The sequence below is a fragment of the Callorhinus ursinus genome, unplaced genomic scaffold, assembly GCF_003265705.2.
Source record: "Callorhinus ursinus isolate GAN/ISIS: 27379988/994484 unplaced genomic scaffold, GSC_fseal_2.0 scaffold16, whole genome shotgun sequence".
Taxonomy (NCBI): domain Eukaryota; kingdom Metazoa; phylum Chordata; class Mammalia; order Carnivora; family Otariidae; genus Callorhinus; species Callorhinus ursinus.
Genome location: NW_027397078.1, coordinates 38,295,709 through 38,322,644, shown reverse-complemented (window position 1 = coordinate 38,322,644; position 26,936 = coordinate 38,295,709). Strand labels below are relative to the sequence as shown.

Below are 26,936 nucleotides of genomic sequence, written 5' to 3'. Positions count from 1 at the left end.
TTGAAGACTCTTTTAAATATAAAATGATGTAAGAACAGATTTCAATGTAAAAGCAGATTTTGTTTTTGACATCAAGAGGCACAGGCAAATCTGCACCGTTTCAGATCATTGCAGCCCAAGCTCACAGAAAGCGGCTGGCAGGACGAATGCCACTAGCTCAGTGGGCTGCACATCAGTGGGCCCTCCAGCAGGTGTCTGAATGCAGAGACGGCAGTGTCTGAACCTCGGATGCCATGTTTGCTTATGTAGCTTCGGCTCAGTCTCCACGGCAACCACCAGGACTGTCCAATCTGGGATGGGGGTCCCCGCTAACACTGGAGAACCCCAGCCACACCTGCTATAATCCACAGTAATTAGAGACAAAGCACAGAAAGAAAAGATTGGCGGCAATGAGAGGAGCGATGAGCTCTCGAGAAAAGATTAATGCCCAGGATCCACTTTTTGGGACATAGAACACGTCCTTCCAACAACCTTAGGCAAAACTGTGAGACGCTGTGCTTCACTGAGACACACAACCTGACCGGCGTCTTTCCCCAACTGTGGTCAATGTGATACCGTGACTGTTGACCGGTCACAGGGGTCAACATCTCACACATGAGAACCTGGTCACAGCTGCGCATGCTGTCATCTGTTCAACTAACTTTTGTACGTTGCTGCTTCTACACACGGTGGCTTTAACTGCCATTTAAAATGTGACTGATAGAGAGGCGCCTGGGTGACTCAGTTGGTGGGGCATCTGCCCTCGGCTCAGGTCATGATCTCAGAGTCCTGGGATCGAGGCCCGCGTCAGGATCCCTGCTCAGCGGGGAGACGGCTTCTCCCTCTCCCCCTGCCCCTGCCCCTTCTCTCTCTCTGTCTCTAATGAATAAAGGAAACCTTTAAAAAATATTTTAAAAAATAAAATGTGATTAATATAATTAGACAATCATTTGTCATTGAAAGGGAAAATTGTGGTATATGCAAAAACGCAAACGAAGAAACGAAGAAGAGCGCCTGGGTGGCTCAGTTGATTAAGCGCCTGCCTTCGGCTCAGGTCCATGATCCCAGGATTCTGGGATCGAGTCCCACATCTGGCTCCCTGCTCGGCGGGGAGCCTGCTTCTCCCTCTCCCTCTGCCTGCCACTTTCCCTGCTTGTGCTGTCAAATAAATAAATAAAATCATAAAAAAAAAAGAAAAGGAAAATGAAGAAGTGTCGCAAATACACACTGCCACAAGACTGAACTTTCCTATTTTCTTGCAGCTAATAACTAATACCTTACAGGATTCAAGCAAGCAATACAACACAGATGAAGCTGTGTCACGTGATTACTGGTAAGTGAACAAAAGGAGGCACAAAATGCAGGTGAACACAAAAGAAATCACCAAAACTCCTGGACAAAATAAAAGGTATTATGAAACAAGATAGTAGTGGGACCAAATGAGGTTTCTTTTTTTTTTTTTTTTTAAGATTTTATTTATTTATCTGACTAACAGAGAGAGAGAGAGAGCACAAGCAGCGGGAGCAGGAGAGAGAGAAAGCGGGCTTTCCGCTGAGCAGGGAGCCCGATTCAGGACTTGATCCCAGGACCCCGAGATCATGGCCTGAGCTGAAGGCAGATGCTTAACCTACCGAGCCGCCCAGGTGCCTCCAAACGATGCTTCTTTTATGAAAGACCATCATTGAGCCTGTGTCATGATTTTAATTTTTTTTTTTTATTTCTTAGGGTTGCATAAAAATGGATTTTCCACCCATGGTTTCTTAGGTTCATTAAAATCTCGTCTATAAATTCATGCTGGCCCTCTACAAACCCCCTTTCTTCTCCATACTGACACATCTTGATAGTTACTTTTGGAGGCGGCCCCTGCGTTCCCTAACCTGCACTCAAGAAATGATTAGTGACTTCTTAAACTGATCCATACGTTACAGAAAGTGAGCCTGTGATTATAAAGAATGAAGTATTTATTATCAGTGGCTGTATGGAGGTCTGCCCAGACCACAAAAAGATAAACTCAATGTGACTTTCGATTACCTCTAACATCAAACGTGCATACAGAACTTCTACAGACATGAATTGGGACGGAAGAAGCTTCTGTGCTATTTGTTTTTCTCAATGAAATCAGAACCGAGGTAATTTTCCAAAAGAACTGAGTTGGAGGAGGGGCTGGACGAGAGTGATGAACCTTGGGATTAGCGGCTGAAGGAACATGGGAGCTGAAGTAAGTAGAAGTATCCTGGCAGGACTGGTGGGTGGTGTAGACGTTTACCTGAGGTTGAGAGCTATGGGGATTCACAGGAACACCAGTCTACATGATTGTGTGATTTTTTTTAATATTTCATTTATTTATTTGAGCAAGAGACAGCACGAGCAGGGGGAACGGCAGAGGACAAGCGGACTTCCCACCAAGCACAGAGCCAGATCCCAGGACTCGGGGATCATGACCTGAGCCAAACTCAGACACCCAACTGACTGGGCCACCCAGGCGCCCCAGACTGTGTGATTTTCTCTAGCAGTACCCACCACTGAAATGACACGTCCAAGTAGGCAGCTTTAGGGCTTGATGGACTCAGAGTTAGAAATCTGCAGCCAGAGACTAGCCAAAGGGTAAAAAAAAAAAATAAAGCTATTGACCAAAAAACAAAAACAAAACAAAATTTAGGGGCGCCTGGGTGGCTCAGTCATTAAGCATCTGCCTTCGGCTCAGGTCATGAGCCCAGGGTCCTGGGATCGAGCCCCACATCGGGCTCCCTGCTCGGCAGGAAGCCTGCTTCTCCCTCTCCCGCTCCCGCTCCCGCTCCCCCTGCTTGTGTTCCTGCTCTCGCTATCTATCTCTCTGTCAAAAAAAAAAAAAAAAAAAAAAAAAAATCTTAAAAAAAAACCACCACCAAAATTAAAATGATACATCATGGGTTGTAGACAGGACTCCACAAGAAATTAAAAGAGGAAGGGCCAGTGCAACAGTGCTTCCAACATTGGGGGTTCAAAGAACCACCTGCGGAATCTCTTAGACATTGAGGTTCTCTGGGACAGACTCAGTGGATCTAGGTGTGACCCTGGAATCTGTAGATCGACAGATGCCCCAAATGTTTCTTAGAATGTGACACTTGTGGTAAACTCCAGGACAACAGATTGTCTGAATCTTGACGGATTACGGAGTGAAAGTCTGGTGATGAGAGATAGAGAGCAGGTGTAGAGCAGACCAGTTGTAGAAAGCAAATAAAAGCATGAAAATGGTAAGTGTCTTACGGTCAGAGTGGAAAAGTGCAGCTTAAAATGTGCAAGGGGAGTAGAGCTCCTGCGGACGATAGGTCCCTGGTGTGCCAACAGTTGGAACCGTTTCGACCCCAAAGGGAGAATTTTATTACACAAAAGAGTAAATTGTCGGTAGCGAATCCCGTCCTGCACCACCCAGACGTCCCCACGCCTCCACGGCAGAAATGAACATTCCTCCTGAGAGTGTTGAGTGTGGACAGTTCATAGCCAAACTCCACCTTTCCCCACCTGGAAACCGTACTCGGTGGAAGAGACGTTACCTAACCCACGCCACACTCCAGGGAGAAGCTCACATCGAGTGACTGGTCTGGTCGATGCTGTGGTACAAAGGACCAGCCTCCTTGTTGCAGTCAGGAAAACTTCCAAGACGTGCCCAGCTCCAGATCATGCTGTGATGTCCATGCCAGCCCAACTCCTGCCCTGTGCGGCGTCTGATCCTGGGAACATCACCCGGTAAAGTTCTGAGCTCACATCTCCAAAGCTTAGAACATGCCTCATGAATAACACAACCTATGAGAATCAATCGCCTTCCCATATACGTCCAGGAGGAAAGAACGAATTTTCTCTAATTGGAGAGGCTTTTGGAAAAAGTCAAGTTACAATAAAGCCAAGTAGGTAGGAAGCGTAGCTCTTGAAAAGGGTGAGGGTGTTGAAGGAATTAACCAAGTGGTAGCAGGTAGAAGTGAGCCCTTGCGGTGCAGAAGATGGAGGTGGAACCACGGGAAACAGCAGGTGAGCTGGCGAACATTCTCAGAGCCCAAGGACAGATCTCGTTAAGTCCCCACAAGCTCTGTCTCAGTGGGCCGAGCTAGCGGAGGATGCATGACAACTTCACTTCCTGAAACTAAGAGAACTGTATTCTCTTGAAAGTGTTCACCAAAGAAAAACCTCGCGTCGTTTCGATAGGTTTCAACTTGTTTTGGGGTGGTTATTTTTCATTTGTGCATTTTAAAAGCAACTTTGTGGTGAGGCTGTGTACCAAACATTTGAAAGAACAAGAGAAATCCTTTTCTTAAAACACATGTCAGCACCATTCCAAAGCTCCTGTGAGGAGTTAAAGTCATTATCAAAGCAGAAAAAAAATGCAAGAGCAACGTGGAAAAACAATTTAAACACACAACAATTCTTAATTACGTCCTTTGCTGGAGTTCTCTGGAGAGGCCAGGCTGGGATGCAAATTTACAAGTCGCTGAAGTGTACTTTAACCCTTAATGACTAGCAATATTTAGGAGGCTTCTTTGGTCTTTTCTTTCCCTAATTCTTGTTGCTGCTGCTGCTGTGTCTTTACTGTAGGATGTTTTAAACATGAACAAAACAGAAAAATTCATCAAGAGAAATTCTAGCAAAATCTGAAAGCACGCAGCCGGCCGCTAGAACCATGATGTCATCAGCTCTCTTGGTTACATCAGGATTCAACCCTGCCCTACCTGGCAGTGTGCAAATGCTGCCCTTACTCACAGCAATTGGAAACCACTTTATTATTAGTAGATCAAAATGTTGCGAGGGCGTTTAGAATTCTGACTTCTCCACAGGTAATCAGCTGAGCAGCATAGGATTCCAGACCTCTCTGAGGCCTTCTACATATGACTAACATCACCTCTGTGCAAAGCATTTGCTCCAGTGGGCATTTCAGTCAAGCCCTCTCAAAGTGTAAGGTCTATCCAAATACGGCCGAGCTGTTCTCTAAACACAACCAGGACAAGAAAAGGGACTCAAAATGTGTTTCTAAATACCCACTCAAAATGTGTGTAAACTGTAGAATTCTGACTCCCATGATACCATTAGCATTACAAATCACTGAAGACCTTCTGAGGGTCCTTTAACCCATCTTCTTCCTGAAAACAAGACAAATCTAACTCGTTAATGACCTGTAATCGTCTTATAGTATAAGGAACTTTCCAAGGGAAAGAGTTTCAGCATCTCGGTAACATGCTACCCTGTTCTGAGTTTTCCATCCCCGAATCCCCACTGAAACCTCCCAAAAGCACACAGAGCAAAGGAGTGCCGAGTTATTAAAGTTCAGACTTTCCACATGCTAATATCCTCTTCTCTAAGCATCCCATGATAGCACTAAACCTCAAAACCACCCCGCCTAGGACTCTCTGGACACACGGGGTTACTCATTGCTGTGGATTTGAATCACATGTGAAAGCCATCAGCAATACTGGTAACACAAGACTCTAAAGAACATTCTAGATCATTGTGAGAATTGCGAGAGTTAATAGAGACTCAAGCCCAACGTTCTCCCTGTGTACATGAAGACACCGGAGCCCAGGAAGGCTAAAAATGTGCAACCCATTGCTGATTCAAACAAAAAGAGTATTCTGATAGAAAGCATGCCTAACTTGGAGTCACAAGAACCTATTGCACATTCCAGGTCCCTTATAAAATGCAAGCTTTTGAAAAGAAATCAATTTCTTCTTTTCTAAAATGACAAGAAGAGTGTTTCTGTAAGTTGGACACAGAGATATTTAGGAAGACCATCTGTGATCATCTCCAGTCAAAGTGGTAGTCTAGCTGGCAAGATGCAAAATCCATCAATATGAATGATTTGCACATAAGAGGTGACTGTTAATAATTTAGAAGGTCTCAGAGAGGTCTGGAGTCCTGGGTGGCTCATGTAATTAACTATGGAGATGTCAGAATTCCAAGAGCCCTTAAGAAGTTTTGATATAATCAGGAAAAAAATGGTTTTCCATTGCTTATGAGTAAGATCAATCTTATGAATCCCTACATTATTTGGTTGTTTCAAGTCTTTCCAAAGGCACAATAGCCATGTAAAGCATAAAATCAGTACAGTTCTTCAACGCAGTGCTGCACTAAATTAAATTCATAACCCATAACCCCCTTTTGGAAAACATGAAAATCCAATAACATCGAACACTATTTCTTTCGGGTTCCTGCACCCAATTCCAAAGTGGGATGAGCTGTGGGATTCCCACCCCACCAAGAAGCTCTCAGACATCAGCAGGGTGTGGGACAACTTAACTCAATTCTGACACTGTCCACTCAGAGCTAGCATCAGACTCCACAGGCAAAGGGCTCAGGTCTCCACGACTGCCCCCCAACCTCCTCTTCAGAGGCCAATCGTCAAGTGCAGATTATTACCTGTGCTTCTGAGCACCATGCTAAAGACCCAAGTTTCCAACAACCCCCTCCTTGGGTTTGACTGATTTTCTAGAGCAGCTCACAGAAAGAGGAACGTTTTACTAGGTGACTGTTTTTTAATAAAAGGTGGTACCTCAGGAACAACCAGATAGAAGAGAAACTTCGGGCAAGGCATGGGGAAAGGGGGTGGAGCCTTCAGGCCCTCTCCAGGCTCCAGGTTCCCCACCTCCGTGTGTTCACCAGCCCAGGAGCTCTCTAGACCCTCCTCTGTTGGGTTTTTCCGGAGGCTTCATGACATAGGCATGATTGATTAAATCGTTGGCCACTGGTGACTGATTCAACCTGCAGCACCTCTCCCCTTCCCGGATGTAGGGGGAGGGTTGAAAGTTCCAACCCTCCATTCACAGGCTGGTGCCACTAGCAACCTGCCCCCATCCTTAGGTTTCTTAGGGGCTTTCCAAAAGTCATCTCATTAAAGTAACAGAAGACACCTCCATCACTCCTGTCACGGGAAATTTCAAGGGGTTTGAGCCAGGAACCGGTGGATGAAGACCAAATACTTGAGAAATATATTTTGGTCACCTCAATTACCACATATATATTCCTTATAAATCACAATGTCACAGTATTCTTAATATTATTTAAAATTCCAAAGGAAATGTACTGACTAAGTCTCCTAGGGCTGCTATAACAAAGCACCACAAACCAGGTGGTTTAGACAACAGAAATTGACTGTCATAATTCTAGAGGCTAGAGGTCTTACTTAGACGAAGGTGTCAATACGGCCATGCTCTCACTGAGAGCTCCAGGGGAGGATCCATTCCATGCCTTTCTCTTAACTTCCCGTTTCCTTGGCTTTTGGCAGCCAGTCTACCCTTCACATGGCCGCCTACTCGTGTTCTCACATCTATGAGCATCTGTGTCCAAATTTCCCCTTTTTACAAGGACCCAGTCATATTGCATCAAGGGCTCACCCTGCTCACATATGAACTCATCGTAACTAATTCCATCCCAGCAACTGCTTCCTAATCAGGTCATTTTCCGAGGTACTGAAGGTTAGGCCATCAACTTACAGATTTGGGAAACGGGGGACACAATTCAGCCCATAACAGTGACAAAAATAAAATTAAAGCCATGGGGCAAATGCTATGTTGTTTGAACCACACCCCAACCTGCACGCCAGTTGAGGACCCCTGCCTTACTATTTTCATGCATGTTTCCCATTGGCTTCAAAAATCACTGTGTGTATTCCTTAACTCCTTGCCACCTCCAGGCATATTGGCAGAGCACAGTGTCTCACTCTGACCCATCTGTCTCTCCGTCTTGCTGACAACAACTTGTCCCTTGCCTGTCTTTACCTAAAGTACCTAATTCTTAGAGCATGTGTTTGCATCATAAGGCGGCATTTGTTAACCATAATGTAGACTGTTCCGGATCAAAGAGTCCAGCATTTGGTGAAAACGGACCCCTTAAGTAAGTGTGGAACAGCCACATATTCACAATGAGATGGTCCTCGTCCAAGGTAATAAGTCTATTCCTACCATGTTCTTTCTACCCTATGTCCATACCCTCAACTTGATGTTCTTTCCTTTCCTTTCATAACTGGACCTTAACTACCTATGAACTATCCTCTTGAAAGTTCCCCTTAAGGATTCTTCATCCTAGACCTCCATCGCTGAACACATATGGTCAGAGGAGGCACTGGTGGGCTCCTTCCCCCATCAAGCTGGAGCCATAACCTAGGTTTCAAGAGACAAAGCAGCCAACAGCTATTCCAATCCTCTCCCCTGACAAATGAATACAGTAAATCTGAGTGCGTCCTCAGGAACATTTCTGCCATGGGAGCCACCGCTGACTCCTCTTTCATAAGCTAGACCTTAATAAATTCTACATAACCGTGAATGAAGGCAGGCTGGTTAGGAGAAGAATGCAGGAGCCAAGAGGCAGAGAACAGAGGACCGAGCGCGAGAACCGGTTTTGGTCACCTCAATTACCACATATATATCTCGCACTCGGTGCAAGAACCGAGTGCGAGAACCGAGCACATCGTACCGAGCAGACAGAAGCACCAGACAGAAACCCAGCACACAGAGAAGTCAACAGCAGCGGTTCTCAAAGTGGGGCCCTGAGACCAGAACCACTGGCTGGATGCTTGTTAGACATGCAAACGCTTGGGGTCTCGCTCCAGACCTGCCGCATCAGAAAGTCTGGGGGTGGGTGCAGTAAGCTGTGTTTTGATAGGCCGGGTGGGTGAGTCTGACCTTCGCTATATAGCCGCGGAAACTCACTGGGAAGGGAGAACAATTCGTCTTACTTTGCTATCCCCGACTCCACCAAGTATCACTCCAAATGGTTCTTTCTTCTCTCTCTCGCCAAGTTTACCAAGTAAACGGAGTCCTCCATCCAGCTTGCAGGTGTCTCCTAGCATTCCAGGGACTGAAACAGACAACGTTCGGCATCCAGCAAGAAACTGATCTCTGGAGGGGTGCGCGCACACGCACGTGGTCAACTCTGTGTCTGCACAGACCGCTCAAGGCCAGGACATCTGGCCCAGACCAGGCCAAGTGACCTCCACTCTAACTTGGCCTCACCTCCGTCTACGGGCATCTCCGTAAGAAACAACTCTGGGAAGATGTTACTTATTGCTCAGGATAACAGTTAGGACAAAAGGAAAGAGTTTAAAGGCACTCTCAAATCTCCCTCCTATTTTTCACAATAGATGCTTCACAGCTGTAAGGCTTGACAGGTGTGATGTGTTGTTCTTAATAAGCAGTTCCCACAAAGCACATTACTGCCTGGCCTCTGGCATGCTGACCGTCAGAGGATTCATTTTAAGTTATGGAGCTAATTACTCACAAGCATTAACAGTAGCCAGAGAGCAGTTGTTTCTAGATAGCAGGAGCTGAATTCTATTGCTATTATGGCGAGAACCATCTGAAAATTTCTACTTGCACAAACATACAATGCCTCATAAAGGAGAATGATTTTTTTCCATTTGCATTCCTACAGAATATTTTAGTAACACGTTTTATAATACATTAAGTCCTAGAAGTAGTTATTCTAACACTAAAGCAAAATCTACTGCCTTGATACACACTGACAGGCCAGAAGTTTCAGGATTTAGTTTAGTTGAACTTGTAGTGGGGAAAATCTAAGCAGAAAAAAAAAAATACCAGAACTACATGTTTTTCCCATTCTAACTGACTTGAATTCAGATTGTTGTCACATTGTTTGCTTGTGATATATGCACTTTCATGGTGCTAAGTTATGTGTTATTCATTAGAGAGTGCAGAATAATTAATCAAACTAAAATCAAGCACCTTGTAGTCAATTATACCCTGACTTATGTGATAATCTAGCCCATTCATCACGATTCTGGGTTATTTTAATATGAACTTCAAAAGATAGCATGCTTTAATGAGAGACCACTTGAGAAAACATGATGAATTAAATGTGATACAAGACAAAGAGAAATAACCCCAAGAAAAGACTGCACTTCGCAAAAAAAATCAATTCCAAGAAAAATGTATTATCTGCAGAATTATAAGCACCCAGCGTCTGGGAAGTCAGGTATGTTTTCATAATAGAACAGATGACCTAGAATTCAGTGCCCTTTTCTCCTTACACAATACTCATCCAGGATTTCAAATTTCAATCAAAAATTCTACTGAATCTATTCTTATGCATCATAAGGGAATAGAAAATCCCTAAGTGACGAATGCATATAAGACATGTGAATTTCGGGGCACCTGGGTGGCTCAGTCGTTAAGCGACTGCCTTCGGCTCAGGTCACGATCCCAGAGTCCTGGGATCGAGCCCCGCCTCGGGCTCCCTGCTCGGCGGGAAGCCTGCTTCTCCCTCTCCCGCTCCCCCTGCTTGTGTTCCCTCTCTCACTCTGTCAAATAAATAAATAAAATCTTAAAAAAAAAAAAAAAAGACATGTGAATTTCATTCTCTATCCACAGAACAAAGCACTGTCAAAGAAATTTCAGAGGGTAAGTTTTTGAAATTAAAGAATTAAATTTAAAAATTTTTTAATTTTTAATTACTTTTTTCGGAAGAAATTTTAATTTTTAGAGCCTTTTTAGGTTTGTACCAGAATTACAAGAAAGGTGCAGAGATTTCCCATACATCCTCTGCCCCCACACCTGCACAGCCTCCCCCGTTATCAACAACCCCCCCCCACCAGAGGGTACGTTTGTTAAAACTGATGAGCCTATGCTGACACATCCTGTTTCACCCAAAGTCCATAGCTTACACTAGGGTTCACTCCTGGTGTTGTGCGTTCTATGGGTTTGAACAGATGTATGAAGACATGGATCCACCGTCACAATATCAACTAAGTAGTCTGACCGCCCTGAAAATCCTCTGAGCTCACCCTATTCAGTCATCCGTCTCCCAGCCCAAACCGGCAAACACTTATCTGTTCACTCTCTCCCGTTTTGCTTTTTCAAGAATGTCATATATTTAGAATCACTGTATTGAGCCTTTTCAGATTGGCTTCTGTCACTTAATAATATGCATTTAAGTCTATGCCATGTCTTTTTATGGCTTGATACCTCACTCCTTTTTAGCATTGAATAATATTCCATGTCTGGATGGCCCACAGTTTATTTATCCATTCACCTACTGAACGCATCTTGGTTGCTTCCAAATTTTGGTAATTACGAATAAAGGTGCATAAATATCCGTGCCAAGTTTTTTATAAACATAAATCTTCAATTCCTTTGGGTAAATACCAAATGGCGCACCTGTTGGATTGTATGACAAGAGTATGTTTTGTGTTGTGTTAAAAAACAAAATTTGACAGAGTAAATTTAAGATCTAATTGGCTTCATTAAGCAATTCATGAACCCAGGCAGCATCCCATCTGGTACGAGAGATGCTCTGAGGTACTGCACAAAACGGAAGGTTTTCATAGCAAAGGGTAGAGCAGGAAGTTCTTATGGAAGGAGAGGTAAGGATCATTACACTTTCTTTTTGTGGGGAAAGGAATAGGAGGGTTTTTATCATGTAGATTACATCACTAGAGCTGATCAGGAAATTTCAGGTCCACGGTTAAAAGCTCACATTCCTGAGATAGGCTGAAACTGTAATTAAGTCTTGGTTTGCTGTCCAGGAGGGCCCATGACTCCCATTTGGGGCTTGCTGTTTCTTACTGTTTGTTTCTTTTAACATAAATGGCCAAGCTGTCTTCCAAAGTGGCTGGACCATTCTGCATTTCCTTCCAGCAGTGAATGAGAGTTCCTGTTGCTCCACATCCTCCCCAGCGTTTGCTGCTGTCCAAATTCCAGATCTGGGCCACTCTGACAGGCGTGTAGCGGTATCTCATCATTGTTTTAATGTGCATTTTCCCAAGGACCTCTCACATGGAGCATCTTTCACATGCTTGTTTGCCACCTGTATACTTTCTCTGCTGAGGTCTTTGGCCTCAGGTTGTTTAAATTAGTCTTTTTTTTTTTTTTTTTGCCCCCCTTGGGCTTTCAGACCAGACTGTGAAGCACCAAGGATCAAAGGTATACACTATTCATTTTTGAACCCCCAGATTCTTCAGCACCAGGCATTCATTCGGTGCCCAACTCATCTTAACAACAACAGCCAATACTGCTAGGGAGACAAAACTTCTTCAAAAGGAAAAGCGGTTTACTTGCAAAGAAATTCCCAGAGAATCAGACTTTAGGAGCTGCTCACAAAATTAAAAAACAAACAAACAAAACAAACAAACAAAAAAACTAAAATTTTTTAAATTAGGTTATTTGAAGGAAAAGATGCAGCATAACTAATTTAGTCTGCTCATAACTGAAAAAAAAAAAAAACCTGTATTTTCTTTAAGGATCACATCCACAAATGCTAGGACGTAACCTCGGAATCAGCATTATTTTTTTTAATTTAAATTTTGGGTAGTTAACATCCAGTGCAATATTGGTTTCTGGAGTGATATCCAGTGTGGAATCAGCATTATTATTAAAGACACAGACACAGTTGTTTCCTTTCAGGAGAATGTCCGCCATAGAATGGAAGCAAAGCTTTTTTCTTCTTCTAATTGCATTTCATAAAAACAAGTGCTTTTTTTCTTTTCTAAATTCTCAAATGGAGGCATAAATGAGCACCTTTCCAACTCTCACATTGTAAGTGAAACAGAACGTGGTTAATGCAATCAACTTGTTCGTTGCTGCCTCGGAGTTTATTCCTTCACACAGGATACATGAATATGGAATAAAAGACTCATGTATACGTATCTATAAATGTGTTCAGATATAGATACATATATCTAAATACAGATACGGAACTAGAGACACACACAGATCCAGGGAAATGTAAAGTAGAAAGAGACAGAAGTACCCTAGTGCTTTTCAGCACGGGTGATTTTGCCCCATGGCAGGTATTGATTCCAGTGTTTGGAGATATACCTCTATAGCTAGATATAGATTTTGTTTGTCATGACTGGGGTGGGAGGGATACTACTGGCCTCCAGTGGGTAAAGACCAGAGATGGTACTAAACATCCTAAAATGCACAGGGCAGCCCCACAACGCAGAATCATCTGGCCCAAAATGTCAATAGCGTCAAGATTGACAAACCCTGAACTAGGCACGTATGGATAAATACACAGACATGTATATGCAAATAAGAACTTTTTTTTTTTTTAAGAGTTTATTTGTTTGTCACAGAGAGAGAGGGCACATGCAGGGGGAGCAGCAGAGAGAGAAGCAGGCTCCCTGCCGAGCAAGAAGCCCGACTCCGGACTCGATCCCGGGACCCTGGATCATGATTCGAGCAAAAGGCAGCCGCCCAACCGACGGAGCCACCCAGGCTCCCCGCAAATAAAAATTTTTTTAAAAAGCTTTTGTTTTAAGTAATCTCTATACCCAGCGTGGGGCTAGACCTTACAACCCCGAGATCAAGAGTCGCACACTCTACCTAATGAGCCAGCCAGGAGCCCCATGGGCATATAAAACTTTAGCCCTAATTTCATATGGTTGTTCAAAAAAGGAGTCTTTTTTTCCTGAAATTGTGGAGTAAATAATGGGACTAGACTATACAAACCTTTCCCTCCTAAAAATAGGTTTAAAATATTATACAAGTCCACGGCTCTTGATTAATAGATCAAAATACAAATGGATGTCTGCTGTAAGGCAGTCTCACCTCTAAATATGTTTTCCTATGGTCAGTGTAATACTTAACAAGTGAATACATTCCGTCCAGAATTTTTTTAATTTCTCTGCAGCTGTGGAGGACATGATCTCATAATCCCGGATACAAAAAATGTACACACAACAACACAGGAAAGATGTTCCCTTTCTTTTAGATTCTGGCCCAATGGGAAAATAACTTCCCAGATGTACGCCATTTCTGGAATGATCGGCAAATGGGTTTGGCTGTGCTGCTTTCAAAACGGTACAGCCAAGTGTCAAAATAAAAGAGGCCCGGGGGGGGGGGGGGGGGGGGGGGGGGGGGAGAACAGAAAGGGAGAATGAATTTCTATTCAAAGATGTGCTGCAGAACTCCACCAAACCTCCGCAGAGGGCCCACTATGGCCCAGGAAATAAGAAAGGAATTGTAGGTTACATACGTTAGATTGTAAAGGCACAGTTCTTGTCCCAAGGGGTTGCGACAGCCCGAAACACAGAAGAGAAAATGGGAAACAAAATGCCCACCTTCCAACAATGACCGCTTCTAATGGTGGACATGGTCTTAGGTTATTGCTCTGCACTTCCTTGCCACTGAAGAAATTTAAAGGCATCACAGTTACCAAAACACAGCAGAGCAACCCACCTCCAAGGTTTTTCTCCTTCTTTCAGAAAGTAATCAGGAGTGCCTGGGTGAGGCAGTCGGTTAGGCACCCAACTCTTGGTTTCGGCTCGGGTAGTGGGATCGAGCCCTGCATCGGGATCCGAATTAAGCAGAGTCTATTTGAGATTCTTTCTCCCTCTCCCTCTACCCCTCCCCCACCACAACTGTGCTCTCTCTCTCTCAAATAAATAAATCTTTAAAAAAAAAAAAGTAATCAGTAACTTCTGTATAAACTTGCCATTCTTACAATTAACAGGCTTCATTTCAACTCTAGGAAGCAAGCCCCAAGTTTGTGCTATGACGCAATCTGTAACTTTCCCTTTTCTTGAATCACCCATATCGCAGGCCTGACGGGCAACCCTGGTTCAACCCCGGGGCCTGAATACCACTGGATCTCCATATAGCTGGGGGTGGTCTTCTGCTCACTTCATAAAAGGTTGTGCGCAAAGCACTGCTCACTAGGGTTAATGGCCCATCAGCGAGGGATCCCGGTTGAAAATAAGTAGCTTGCCATGAAGGACGGGCGGTGGAAATCAGAGTTATCGCAAAAGAAACTGCTTGCGTGCAAGTTTGTTGGGAAACATTTCTACATTTCCAAATGCGGGGGATATTATTATTATTATTATTATTATTATTATTATTCCCTCATGAGGGTAAAGGGGCTTGGTATTTGCATCGTACAGGGATCTGCTCATCAGCTGGAAAGCAAGCTAACGGCCCTGAAATGCCAAGCTCCTTGGCCTATTTGGTTTCTTACAACAGCACTTGGGAAACCTGTCCTGGGCACAGGACGACGTATTAATATAAGGTGCGTACCCTCTTTTAAATCTCTCCTGGCATTTTGCGTTTGCACGTCTCTTTGTCAATTTTCTTTGCAGTCCACGAAGTGTCACACTTCAAAAGATTGTCCTTCCTTGCTGTGGTGTAGGCACTTAGAGACAGGAGCTGAGACATTTATTTAAGCCTAAAAAAGAGCTGTCTCACCAAATGGCCAACAGACACATGAAAAAGTGCTCCACATCGCTCGGCATCAGGGAAATCCAAATCCAAACCTCAATCAGATACCACCTCACACCCGTCAGAATGGCTAAAATTAACAAGTCAGGAAACGACAGATGTTGGCGGGGATGTGGAGAAAGGGGAACCCTCCTACACTGTTGGTGGGAATGCGAGCTGGTGCAACCACTCTGGAAAACAGTATGGAGGTTCCTCAAACAGTTGAAAATAGAGGTACCCTACGATCCAGCAATTGCACTACTGGGTATTTACCCCAAAGATACAAATGTAGGGATCCGAAGGGGTACGTGCACCCCAATGTTTATAGCAGCAGTGTCCACAATAGCCAAACTGTGGAAAGAGCCAAGATGTCCCTCAACAGATGAATGGATCAAGAAGAGGTGGTATATGTACACAATGGAATATTATGCAGCCATCAAAAGGAATGAGATCTTGCCATTCGCAACGACGTGGATGGAACTGGAGGGTGTTATGCTGAGTGAAATAAGTCAAACAGAGAAAGACATGTATCATAGGACCTCACAGATATGAGGAATTCTTAATCTCGGGAAACAAACTGAGGGTTGCTGCAGTGGTGGGGGTGGAAGGGATGGGGTGGCTGGGTGATAGACATTGGGGAGGGGATGTGCTATGGTGAGCGCTGTGAATTGTGCAAGACTGTTGAATCACAGATCTGTACTTCTGAAACAAATAATGCAACATATGTCAAGAAAAAAAAAGAAGAAGATAGCAGGAGGGGAAGAATGAAGGGGGGGAAATCGGAGGGGGAGACGAACCATGAGAGACGATGGACTTTGAAGAACAAACTGAGGGTTCTAGAGGGGAGGGGGGTGGGGGATGGGTTAGCCCGGTGATGGGTATTGGCACATTCTGCGTGGAGCACTGGGTGTCATGCACAAACAATGAATCATGGAACAGTACGTCAAGAACTAATGATGTCATGTATGGTGATGAACATAACAATAAAAAATTTAAAGAAAAAAAAGAGCTGTCTCTCTCAACTATGTGTTACTAGAAAAACTAAACAGGAGTCGATGCACGCACATGGCATGAACCACTTACACTAACCCAGTAGGAGCACAGCGAATAGGTAAAACCACCTTGAACCTGAAAAGCTTTATTCTTGTTTTTGCATTTAGACTTTCTCAACTGTGTCAGCCTTTCTTTCAGAAAAGCTGTCAGTAAGTCACCTCCCAACTAAAAAGGTAACCCATCTGGTTTGTTTTTAGATAAGCACGTCACTTGCATTACCGGGAGTAAGGAACACCGAAAATAATTTTATGTGTTTCAAACATATGAATTATTAATGCATTGTAAAACTACCGTGGATTGAAAAATGGTGTAAAAAATAAGGGGAAAAAAATCTCTGAGGTTCATAAGTAAATGAATTCCCAATATTTCTCTGGTCCCACATGCCGGTAGGATTAATGACATTTTTGGAAAGTGATGAATTGCTTTGCAAAATTAGTGTTTCTTGTTTCATTAAAGGGACCCTTATATTTTTATTTCTGGGCTCATACAATCATCACTTCTTTGGACATAGCAGACATTAACTATGAAACTTTAAAAAACCATCAGTGATAATTAGATGCTAAATTAAGGGAAACAAGCATTTTTGTTGGCTGGAGGTAACTTGAGATCCTGCGCATACCAAGCAGGAAAATGCACTTCCCCAAGATAAAGATTCGGATCACCATACATCATACAATTTAAGTGGTGACACCTTACCCACCTGACCTCTCAGAGAAGGCAATATGAAAAACAAAATTATGTATTTTTGAGGTCACTGTCATAGAGTATTTTCTCAAGTTGGTGGGATATTAGTAACTCAGAGAGTAAAAAGCTTATTAAGTGACAAGTGTTACAGTTTAAAACAAAAAGGTAAATACAATGTGAATTTAAAGTTTCCCCCTTCTTGATAGGCTATAGTTTCTCAGATTCCCCTCAGGACAGATTTGAGCCCTTGGGGTATGAAAGAACCCTAATTTGTCACCACGTTCTTTTCATGTGCAGCCCTCCTCACTGTCCAATTTTTATATCTTACAGAGAGGCTGGAAAGAATCATAAAGTATAAACACACTCCCAGAAGCAAAACAAAAACAGAGCCCGTGCAGAAGGCACAGTGAGTTCTTGAAAATAGCTGTCATGTACAGACGAGCTACAATCACCACTTGCAAATACTCCAAATACGTCCCACCACCATACAGAAGGGCAATGGCAGCCAAGAAGCAAGAACAAGGCTGAAGTCCCCGGACCGCTGTTCCTCCCAAACTCAGACTCTGTGACATCAAGGAGCCCAGCTATTTCCAAAACATTTCTGCAAGGATCACAGTAACACTCTGCTATTTTGCTAGACGAGTCAAAGTGGTGGTGGACAGAAACAAAATCCACTTACAGGAGAAAAACAACTCTTCATCTATGAAATTATGATTGTGCATTAAACCATCGCGTAGGAGGATTTTAAATGATACATGATTCTTATCGTTTCTTTCTTCACTTCAAAACTCTTTGCAACTTTTTGCTTCAACGTCTGTGTCTGTCTCTCTCTCTCTCTCTCTAGCAGAAAATAAAGCTTTGGAGGGCAGGAAGTACATCTCGCTTATGCTGGGTTCCCTAGAACCTAAGATACTTGAATAGGAGTATCTCCCTCAAAAACGCCATGATTCTCAATTACATTACAGTTGGTATTGCCACTCGGTCTTCTCTCACTGGTAACACCCTGAGCAGGGTCATTTTATGTAAATATGTGGGAATATGACAATTAGCGCTTGAGTTTTTGCTATAAAGCCTTGGTTACCTTGCTTCCAGACCTTCAGTTTCCTTATCTGTAAAAGAAAAATAACACTTGTGACCTCACAGAGTTGCGGAGGAGGTCAAACAGATACTTAATGTGAAACTACTTTGTCAACACCAAGACCCTGTAAGATGCAATGCCAAAGACGTTCTAACCTGTGGCTCAGTAATTGAGGAGAGTTTCTTAGTTTGGGTCCGCCCCCGCAAGTTCAGACTGGGGTCCTGTTGTAGGCACAATGGCGAGGCGAGGGAACGGGCAGCCTCCTTCTTACGCTCATCTGGGGCTCGCTCTTAGGGGTGCTGCAAGAGCTCCATGAAGATCAGGTGAAGAGCATTAGACCTGCCACAGTGTAGCCTATGGTTCAACCAGAGCAGCAAGAACCAGGAAGAAGAGCTGGACACACACCTCCGAGTGGTAATGGCCTGGGCATGTTCTTAACCTGATCTGCAGAGCAAGGGACGTGAGCTTTGTTACAGCTCCCAGGGACAAGTTCCCAAACGCTGGCTGCTAGCCGAGGGACTGATACTCTATCCTGTCCGTGAGGAGCACTCAGAGTCCCCAACAGACAGACCAAACTGTTGCCAAGACTCTGCACTCACTCACGCCGGTCGCTCTGGGCTGGAGTAACCCAAAGTTTGCGGTTCAGCTCAAGTGTCATCTCCTTTAGGACGCTTTCCCTAAACGGATCTAGGCTCCTTCCTCAGAGAGCTCACACAAATAACTATCCTTGCAGTCGTGTGCGAAACAAAGCTGCTTACAAGTCTCAGCCCCCACTAGACTCTAAGATCCCCATGAGCAGGGATCTTAACAGTCTATCTTTGAAACGGCTGCAACCTATCCATATTAGCTGAAATAAATGGAATGGATTAAAGCAGTGTTGTTGCTTTTTTTTTAAAGGGAGAAACAGAATGAGCATCTACAGTCTGTGATGTACATTAAAATGAGCCATAAACACCGCTCCCATATTCCTTTCTTTACTTATTGGCTATCAAGGGTAACTACTTTTATCCAACTTCCTTTACCACCAGGGAAAGTGCCTCCACTCACCATTTGGAACCAGTGTGTGAACTCTAAGGATAGAGCCAATTCTAGGTCCTGGGGGACGTGGCTCCCTGGCTGCTTGCTGAATAAATCCCAAGCTGGTTAATACCTGAACTAACTGCTTCTCTTTCTCATCTTCCCAGCCCTGCAGAGGTACCGCGGTTAATGCTGTCCCCTCACCCCATCAACTGTCCACCAGCCATACAACTATTTCAAGCTTGCTTTAACAGTACATACATTTCACACGGACAGTGAAGGAGCATGATGTGCTTATTATATCAGGCTCAAAATTTGAAACCTTTTTCTTTTTTTTTTTTTCACTGAAATCATCGGGAGATATAAACTAAATCCAAATAAAATGTTCTGCCTCTAAGCGCTTCTTCATTTAGAAGTTGTTTTTTTTTTTTAATTTGTATAAAATCTCAGGATTTCTTTTTAAAGGGACAGCGGGGAAAAGTCTGAGCTGAGAGTTCTGAAAGCTGGTTCTTTCTCTGCTTCTATCTACCATCTGTATGTGCTTGAACGAGTCATTTCTAAAAGCATCAAGTTGTCCAATCTGAAAAACAACCGTGTTGAGTTAGATCAGGAATCTCTTAAGGTACGTAGGTGTCTGAGACTGGGTTTCCTAGAAGCAGAGGCTGAAAAGGGTCTTCCTGCGTATGTGATATATTAAGGGAAGCCCTCCGTGGAAACAGAGAAAGCAGCAGGAGAATGAGCTAAGCAGGGAAGGGATCTCAGCCGGAGACCTGCAGGAGCCTGGTCCCATGCAATGCTCTGGAGCACAAATTGCACCGAAGAGTTACTCCCACAGGGAGCTGGCCTCCTATGGCCTCCAGCAGGGAGCCGATGGCGAGCTTTGCGCTCATCAAGGGAGGAGGAGACACTGCCTTGCTGGCAAAGATGGCGCCCACCGGCAGAAGGTTAGTCTCTAAGGGCGAGCAGCTGGAAGCCATTAGCAGCTGATCCAGGAGCTGGGGGTTAAAGAGGTGAGGGACAGAAGGTCAGCAACAGCATCCACCGAGAAGGAATAGGTGTCTATGACCTATTTTCAATATTTCAGAGAATCCAAAAGAAATTACACGTTTTCCTAAGATGATGGTCCACAGGTAACTAAAAGGTCAGGAGGACGTCTTTATCGGTCCGCTCTGTAAGGCGGGCGACCTCCTGCTGATCTGAAGCTTGAAAGAGTTAGGGGTATCTTTGATTAATGTAAAGAGGAAAAACTAGGTCACACTTAACAAATGCCATATGTTGATAGGCTGCACACTTCCACACTCTGGGGTCCAGAGTACGTGAAACAGTAATGTGCAAGGCAGCCGACGCTGGAACTCGAAAGGTCTGTGAGCTCAGACAAACCTTCCAAAGGGGAACTTATGCAGTAATTTGCACAAGGGCACTGCGATGGGGGCATTTGCAAGTTTCCCGGTCCTGTTTTTCATATATAAAATGCATTCTGATAATATCAATATGCTGTTCTGATTGTAGTCCAAGCCGCCACCCTCAAAATTGTGTGAGAGGAAAATTCTGTAAAGCACTGCCAAGTTATGCAAAGGAACCTCTCCATGCCTGAATTAATACAAGCAGAGCCCACTAACCCTTTCATAAGCTTCTCCATCCCTACAGTTTTGCTGTTTAGAGGTTTTGTGTTTTTTTTTGTTTTTGTTTTTGTTTTTTTTACGTAATCTCTACACCCAACGTAGGGCTCGAACTCAACCCTGGGATCGAGAGTCGCAGGCTCCACCCACTGAGCCAGGCAGGCGCCCCCTAACCCTACAGTTTAATACCCATTCGCAGACATATAGGAGGATAAGTTATACCGTACGATCTGGGGAATCCATTTCAAAGAATAACAACCTCCTAATTTATGATTAAGCTTTTTTATGTGGAAACACACCAACATTAACTTTTAACTCTTTTAAATTAGGCCTTCAGACACACATATATGCATGTAGGGTATCATATGTAAATACATACAGATGTATATGAATATATACAATATTAAAACATATATAGAAGTATTTATTTCCTAATGATATGGTGCCCAAAGAAATGAACAAGTGTTTTTTAATGTGTTTTTTAAAATGTTCTATAATAGTGACAATAACATAGACTTTTAAATCGCATTCAAGGAGAAACACACTACAAACCAAAGATATGCCATGAATAGCCTAGTGTTTAGTTTTGGTTCAATTCAGAAATTCTTAGAAACACAGCCAGAGATCCAGGGAAGCCAGACCAGGAAATATCAAGGCCAAAGCTGAGGAGGGCCCTTCTTCCAGGGACTCTCTAAACGCCTGGCCATTCTGGCCTGTCACTTAAACTCACTGCAGGGCAATGGGACATGCCAGGGCTGGGTAAATTCACCACAAAAGTGCGCCTCCAAAAGTCCCTGAGCCTAGGGGCTGATCTGTGGCTGCTAAGGGTTTTTGATGTGATAATTGTTTATTTACTTTTCCTTGGACGAGAGGCTGGTCTTCTAAGTAGAATGAGCTAATCACCAGCTTAGTTCTTCCCTTTTGCCAAAACAAACAGCTTCCCCTTACTGCTGGGAAAAGCCTCTGATCTCTCTAATCAGCTACCTAAGCGGGCCTATCCATGGTACTTTATAGGGTGAATAATGTCCTATTAAGCAAGAATCTCTTACCACTAATAAAATTCTAGACCCATAGGGCCCAGGCTGCCAGCAACCTGCTACTTATCTTCCAACACGAAGATCCCGAGCAGTGCCGAATTCTGGCAAAGCAGCAGACACACTCCCCCCTGCTCTGTTGCACATTGGCTACGATTTGTTTTCAAGTCCTATTCTCTCGAGCCTCCTTGGAGAAAACACAGGCCTAGAAAGAGCAGGTTCCAGGTCTCCTAATACTCAGTGCACTGACTCTGTCTTTAAGGCTCTGACACTGAGCTGCATGGTGGTCTCTGCTAGGCATATCCCAACTAGCCTAAGAGAGGGAGTCACTCTTAAGTTAAATGAGATTCGCTGAGAAAGAGTTTATTTCAGACAATATTCCCTCTTTTCCCTCTTTGACATCCTAGTGAAGCCGAAAAAATTAGGGCAGAGGTTATTCCCAAGTGAACATTTCTCAGCATCGTAAGCTTGAACGCTGTGGAAAACCCTATGAGGAACCCCCATGGCAAGTGGGCTTAAGCCCTCCCAAGGGTTCTGCACCCTTGAGGTACAAAGATCCACACCAGGGCCGCTTCATGGACATACGACCAATGCATGTGGTCCATGCGCAGGGGGAACCAATGCCTGTGGTCACCATATTGGAATCTCAATGATTGTATCCTGAGTTGGTGTTTCCTACGGGCAGTCTGGTGGAATACCAGAGCTTGTTCTGGAGGCTTGGACGAAACCCATCCCTGGAGCAGGTTATCTACTTGCATCCCGTGAGGAGGCTGCAGTGGACTTGGGGGTTGCCCATTTGCTGTCGTCTGAACAGGAGGAGGGGGGAGATCCCTGGCTCGACTTCCTGAGGACAACATCTAGAACAAAGTGGTCTAGAAGCTTGCAGAAGAGGGTACCAAGCACGTGTTATGTCTGAGCAAGCATGTATGCACCTGGCAGACCGCAGGTTCCCGTGAAGGTCTATTAACATCCTGCAAGATCTTCTTGTGGGACTGGGCACGCCACACAGTGTGCCCCCTGGCGGGGGGTGGGGGGAGCTCTCTCTTCCCTTTTCTCACCTCCCTGAGTCTTGCTTGCCCCTCCAGCTATCTCAAAGCACGCTCCAGGACAGGAAATAGAAATTGTGAAATGCCGGTGATTCTGCATACAAGTGAAATGCTCTGACATTTGCGCGTTAACACTGGCACCGAATAATATGAAGCCGAAGAATAAAATCCATACTAATCACTTAATTTTTAAATTTTTCTTTACTGAGAACAGCACTGAGTAGCAAATCTGAAACACCGATGGCAAATTGCAAGAGCGACAGAAGAAAGAAAAAGCGTTTTATATTTTAGTTCCTTTAACAACACTCTTTTTTCTTGCTATTTGAAATACTGGACCACACATTTTCATTTTGCACTGAGCCCCCCAAATTAGGTAGTCATTCTTGAAGTAAATTAACCAGTTAACCAATAAAGTCCTAAAAATAAGAACAAAACCTAAAACTGACAGCCACCCTCATTCGGAACCCAGCTCCACTGTCTATAAGCTTTGTGAGTAACCTACCTTCTCAGCACCTGTTTGCTTATCAGTTAGGGAACAAATGGTACCTTCCTTACATGGCTGCTGTGCAGATTAAATCAACTAGGACTTGTAGGACACCTAGAACAGAGGCGGGTACTTATTAATCTTCCCGTTAGCATTAGCTCCGTTGCCACCGTCACTTTCATTATCCCCCACATGGGCTAGCATCTCCACCTTGCTGGGCAGGTACTTATCTCCCATGGGACACGCACGAGAGGCTGGAAGTTCAGGAAGGTGATCTGCCCAGGCCCCCCATCTGCAGAGTGGCCGATGCAGAGCAGGTCTGCCTCGTTCCAAAGCTCACGTCCCTGCTCCAGACTCCACAGCCCAGATCTCCTGTTCATTTCACGGACAGAAGGACGTCCTTCCCAACCACCTCTGTTAGTGGGATTTGAAGGACGTTGTGCATATGGTACGTGCAAACTTGAAATGGCAACGTGCCCAACGCCCTGCACACGGGGCTGGGAATGGATATCCTGCGAGGTGTTAACTTGCACTGTTTCTTTTCATGAATGGGGCCAGCATTTAGTAGGGATGTGATGCCGTTCAGCCATCCGTCTCCCTTTCAGTATGAAATTCTGAACTCTTCCATGTCAGGGGCTGTGCCAGATAATTTAGGAATCTCCGCCCCCCCCCCCCCCGTCACCATTCCCCTCCCCATGCATCAGTACTGAGTCGCTTGGGCGTTCAGGCTGGTTGAGGGCTGCAGGGCTGACAGCTGAAGCCCACCCGCACCGCCGAAACAAAGACACCAGGTGAGCACCATCTACCTGCCGCCCTACAGCCTCGCTGCTGCAGGGCTGGGCGGCTGGAAAGCGTGAGCAATTAGGGTTAGAGACTGTTAGATTCCAGCCTCCTCTGCAGGCCTGCCACTCCAGGGCACTGCCCCCCCCCCCGCCCCGCCCCGCAGCTCCGAGTCTCTGTCTACACCGCGAGCGCATAGGTTCGGGTCTCCATAGGCGAGCCCTGGCGGCGTCACCTCTAAGAGTCCACACGCTTGGCTGGCCTCAAGGGAGGAGACAAGCCTTCTTCCGTCCTTTAAAAGATGCCTAGAACTGTGCGAGAGAAGTTGAAAATGGCCACCTGCTCAAGAAACAGCCTTCTGCTGGGGCTTCTTTGCACAAGTGGGTGGGGTGGCCCTGAGAGAAGGGGCTCATGCACAAGCTTGGTCTCGCCCCACCTTTCCTGCCTGTTAATAAATTCCACGTGCCCCATAAGGAGCCGGCATCAGCCTGACTCCTCCGTAGTCCTCTCCCAATTATTTAACAAGGGGGAGGGACAGGGAAGCTTGAGGGTTTATAAGGAGAGTGTGTTGCTGCCTTTTCAAATCTTAAGAAAGCATAATCCCTGCAATTTAGGTAAATCAGATAGGCATTACCAGGTTAGGGTTAACCCGCCACGAATGGCTTGGCAACTGATGGCAAAAACAGCAGTTATTAAGTCCTAACAGTAATTTGCAGCTTATTCCAGCCCAGCTAATTAAAATGTAATCAGGATTGTGTGGCAATGTGTATTCTGTCAGCAGTTTTTCTTCCGAAGAGAAATCATGCCAGGAGACCACAAGAAAAGCCTTTCACGGGAATTGGCTTGATCTAAACTGCTTCTTTAGCCGCTTAAACTGCTAAACAAATAAATTACAGCAACTGACAATTCAATAAGAAAAGAAAGAAAGAAAGAAAGAAAGAAGGAAAGAAAGAAAGAAAGATACTCTTTCTCTCCAGGAATGGGTCACTCTGTTTTGTTTTCTGTTGATGAAACAGCAGTGGAGCATCTTCTCAGGAGAGGGACTGACAGAGCAGGGCAGGGCGGATTTGAAACCAGGTGGCTGGGGAGGAGCCCTCTCCAGGATGTCCGCGTAATTTCAGCGCAGGACGCGAGCACTCGGGTTTCCCTTTCCCTAAACAATCAGGAGGCACGCAGAGTGTGCCAGCTTCTCGGAATGCCACTACAGGTTGCTTCCTTAAGAACGCGCACTCCCGCACACGCAAACTTCGCGAGCTAGTGCAGTCTCTGAAGATCCCAACCGTGAGTGCTTGTGCCATTGGGCGCCAGCTTTCATTAGCTCTCAGGCCAGGACGAACACCCTTAAGGGTACAGAGATACGTCCCAAACTCCACCGTCATTACAATCACCTGCTTTCACAGCTGAAAACCCAGGGCCCCTTGGAAAGCTCCCTTTACCCTGACCAGGCGGGAGGGGCGCCCAGTTTATTTCCTAAGATCAAAAACCTGCCAAAGAGTCCCGAGTCTCCGTCTGGCCTCCGCAGTCCTGCCGCGGCAAGAAGGAACTTAGAGTCTTGGAACAGGTGAGCCGCTTAGAGGCGAGAAGGCCAAGTGGAGAACGACGGCCCTCGAGAGAAATAAGGCGTCTGCGTGAATGATTTCAGACTGCGCGCACTCGGATCGGCTGGGAAAGGCAACCCAGCGCGCCTCCGCAGAGTCCTCAAGCGGCGCAAACGCGCCCCCAGCACCCCGGGTTCGCACGCACGACCTGCGGGGGCCCTCAGCGCTGTCGCTCCCCCCCAACACCAAGGGTCCCGCAGTCCACAGGCAACAAGCGTGCGTCCCCCTGAGCCCCCAACATTCACATTCACACGCACGCTCTTCCACACTGCAGCTGAAAGGACCTACGAGGGCTGGGGTAAGACACCGACCCCAGGACGCTTCTCAGGGCACCCATACGCGGCCCTCCAAGTCCCGTAAGCCGCCCCCCCCCCCGAGTCTCTTCCCTTACTCTCCACACTTTCCACCGACTAGACCTAGAAGCTCCGGGGCTCCGAACTGGGGAGCGCACAGCTACCACCACCACCACCCCCTCCCCAACACACACATTCTGGAACACACGACTGACCGGGAAACCCCTGGGGCTCCGAGGGTGGGCTGCGAGCTCCGGGCCCGCCGAATGGGAAAGCACCGCTCAGTAGAGACAAAAGTGTCGACGCGCGGGCACCTGCGGGGCTGGGCGAGTCGCGCGGGTCCCCGGGCGCAGCCGGGCGCGCCTCCCGGCCTCGCTCACAGGGCTGGCGGCACCGAGGGCCCCCCGAGCGCCCGGGAGTTTGCGGGACTCGCCACCAGCCCGGAGTCCCGCGCGCGGAAGTCCTGGGAAACTAACAAATGCTCACAGCCACGCTCGGCATCTGCAAAGCCGCTCTCCCTCCCCACAGAGAGCGCCTCGCGCTTTCCGCGGGCAAGAGGGGAGTTGGGGGAAGATGCTGCACGTTCCTCTTTCCTCTCGGGAGCAAGGAGGAGGCCGGAAAGGAGGGTTCGACCACCTCGACTTGGGAGATTCACGCCGAGGGAAAGCGGGATCTGCCGGCCGAGCCCGGCGAGAAGTTTGGGCGCCGAGGCTGGGAGGCAGGCGCCGCGCGCGCCCCCCGCCCCGGTCGGCAGCGGCGGTTTCCGTACCTGGAAATGCTGGAAGAAGGCGGAGATGCGCGTGATCTGCAAGCTGAGGCACCTGGAGGAGCAGCGGGCGCGCTGGACGCTCACGGCCGACAGGGACTCGTCCAGCCGCCGAGCAGCCGCGGCGCCGGGGCCGCCAGCCAGGCAGCCCCCGGAGGCCGCCAGCCAGAGGCAGAGGGTCAGGGCCGCGCCGGGCGCCCCGGGCACCATGGCTGCGGGTCGGGGGCGCGGGCGCCGGGCGCTGGCCGAGGCTCCCAGCTCCGCGCCGGGGCCGCACTGCCGGGAACCTCGCGGCCGCGGCAACTCCGCCGCAAAGTTCAATCATTCAACTCCAG

The 26,936-nt window shown here is 46.1% G+C and overlaps 1 protein-coding gene across 3 annotated transcripts in view; it reads right to left on the bottom strand.

Annotated features, from left to right (window-relative positions):
• Positions 1 to 26,936, bottom strand: part of ANOS1 (anosmin 1) — a 184,731-nt gene extending 157,795 nt beyond the window's left edge. For 2 of the 3 annotated variants that reach the window (XM_025857805.2, XM_073902138.1), the window contains exon 1: positions 26,605 to 26,935. In XM_025857805.2, the coding sequence (XP_025713590.2) occupies positions 26,605 to 26,811 (207 nt within the window). In that variant the 5' untranslated portion in view covers positions 26,812 to 26,935. Of the gene's footprint in view, positions 1 to 26,604 lie in introns of all 3 variants that reach the window. The other variant, XM_073902137.1, reaches the window with a different exon arrangement.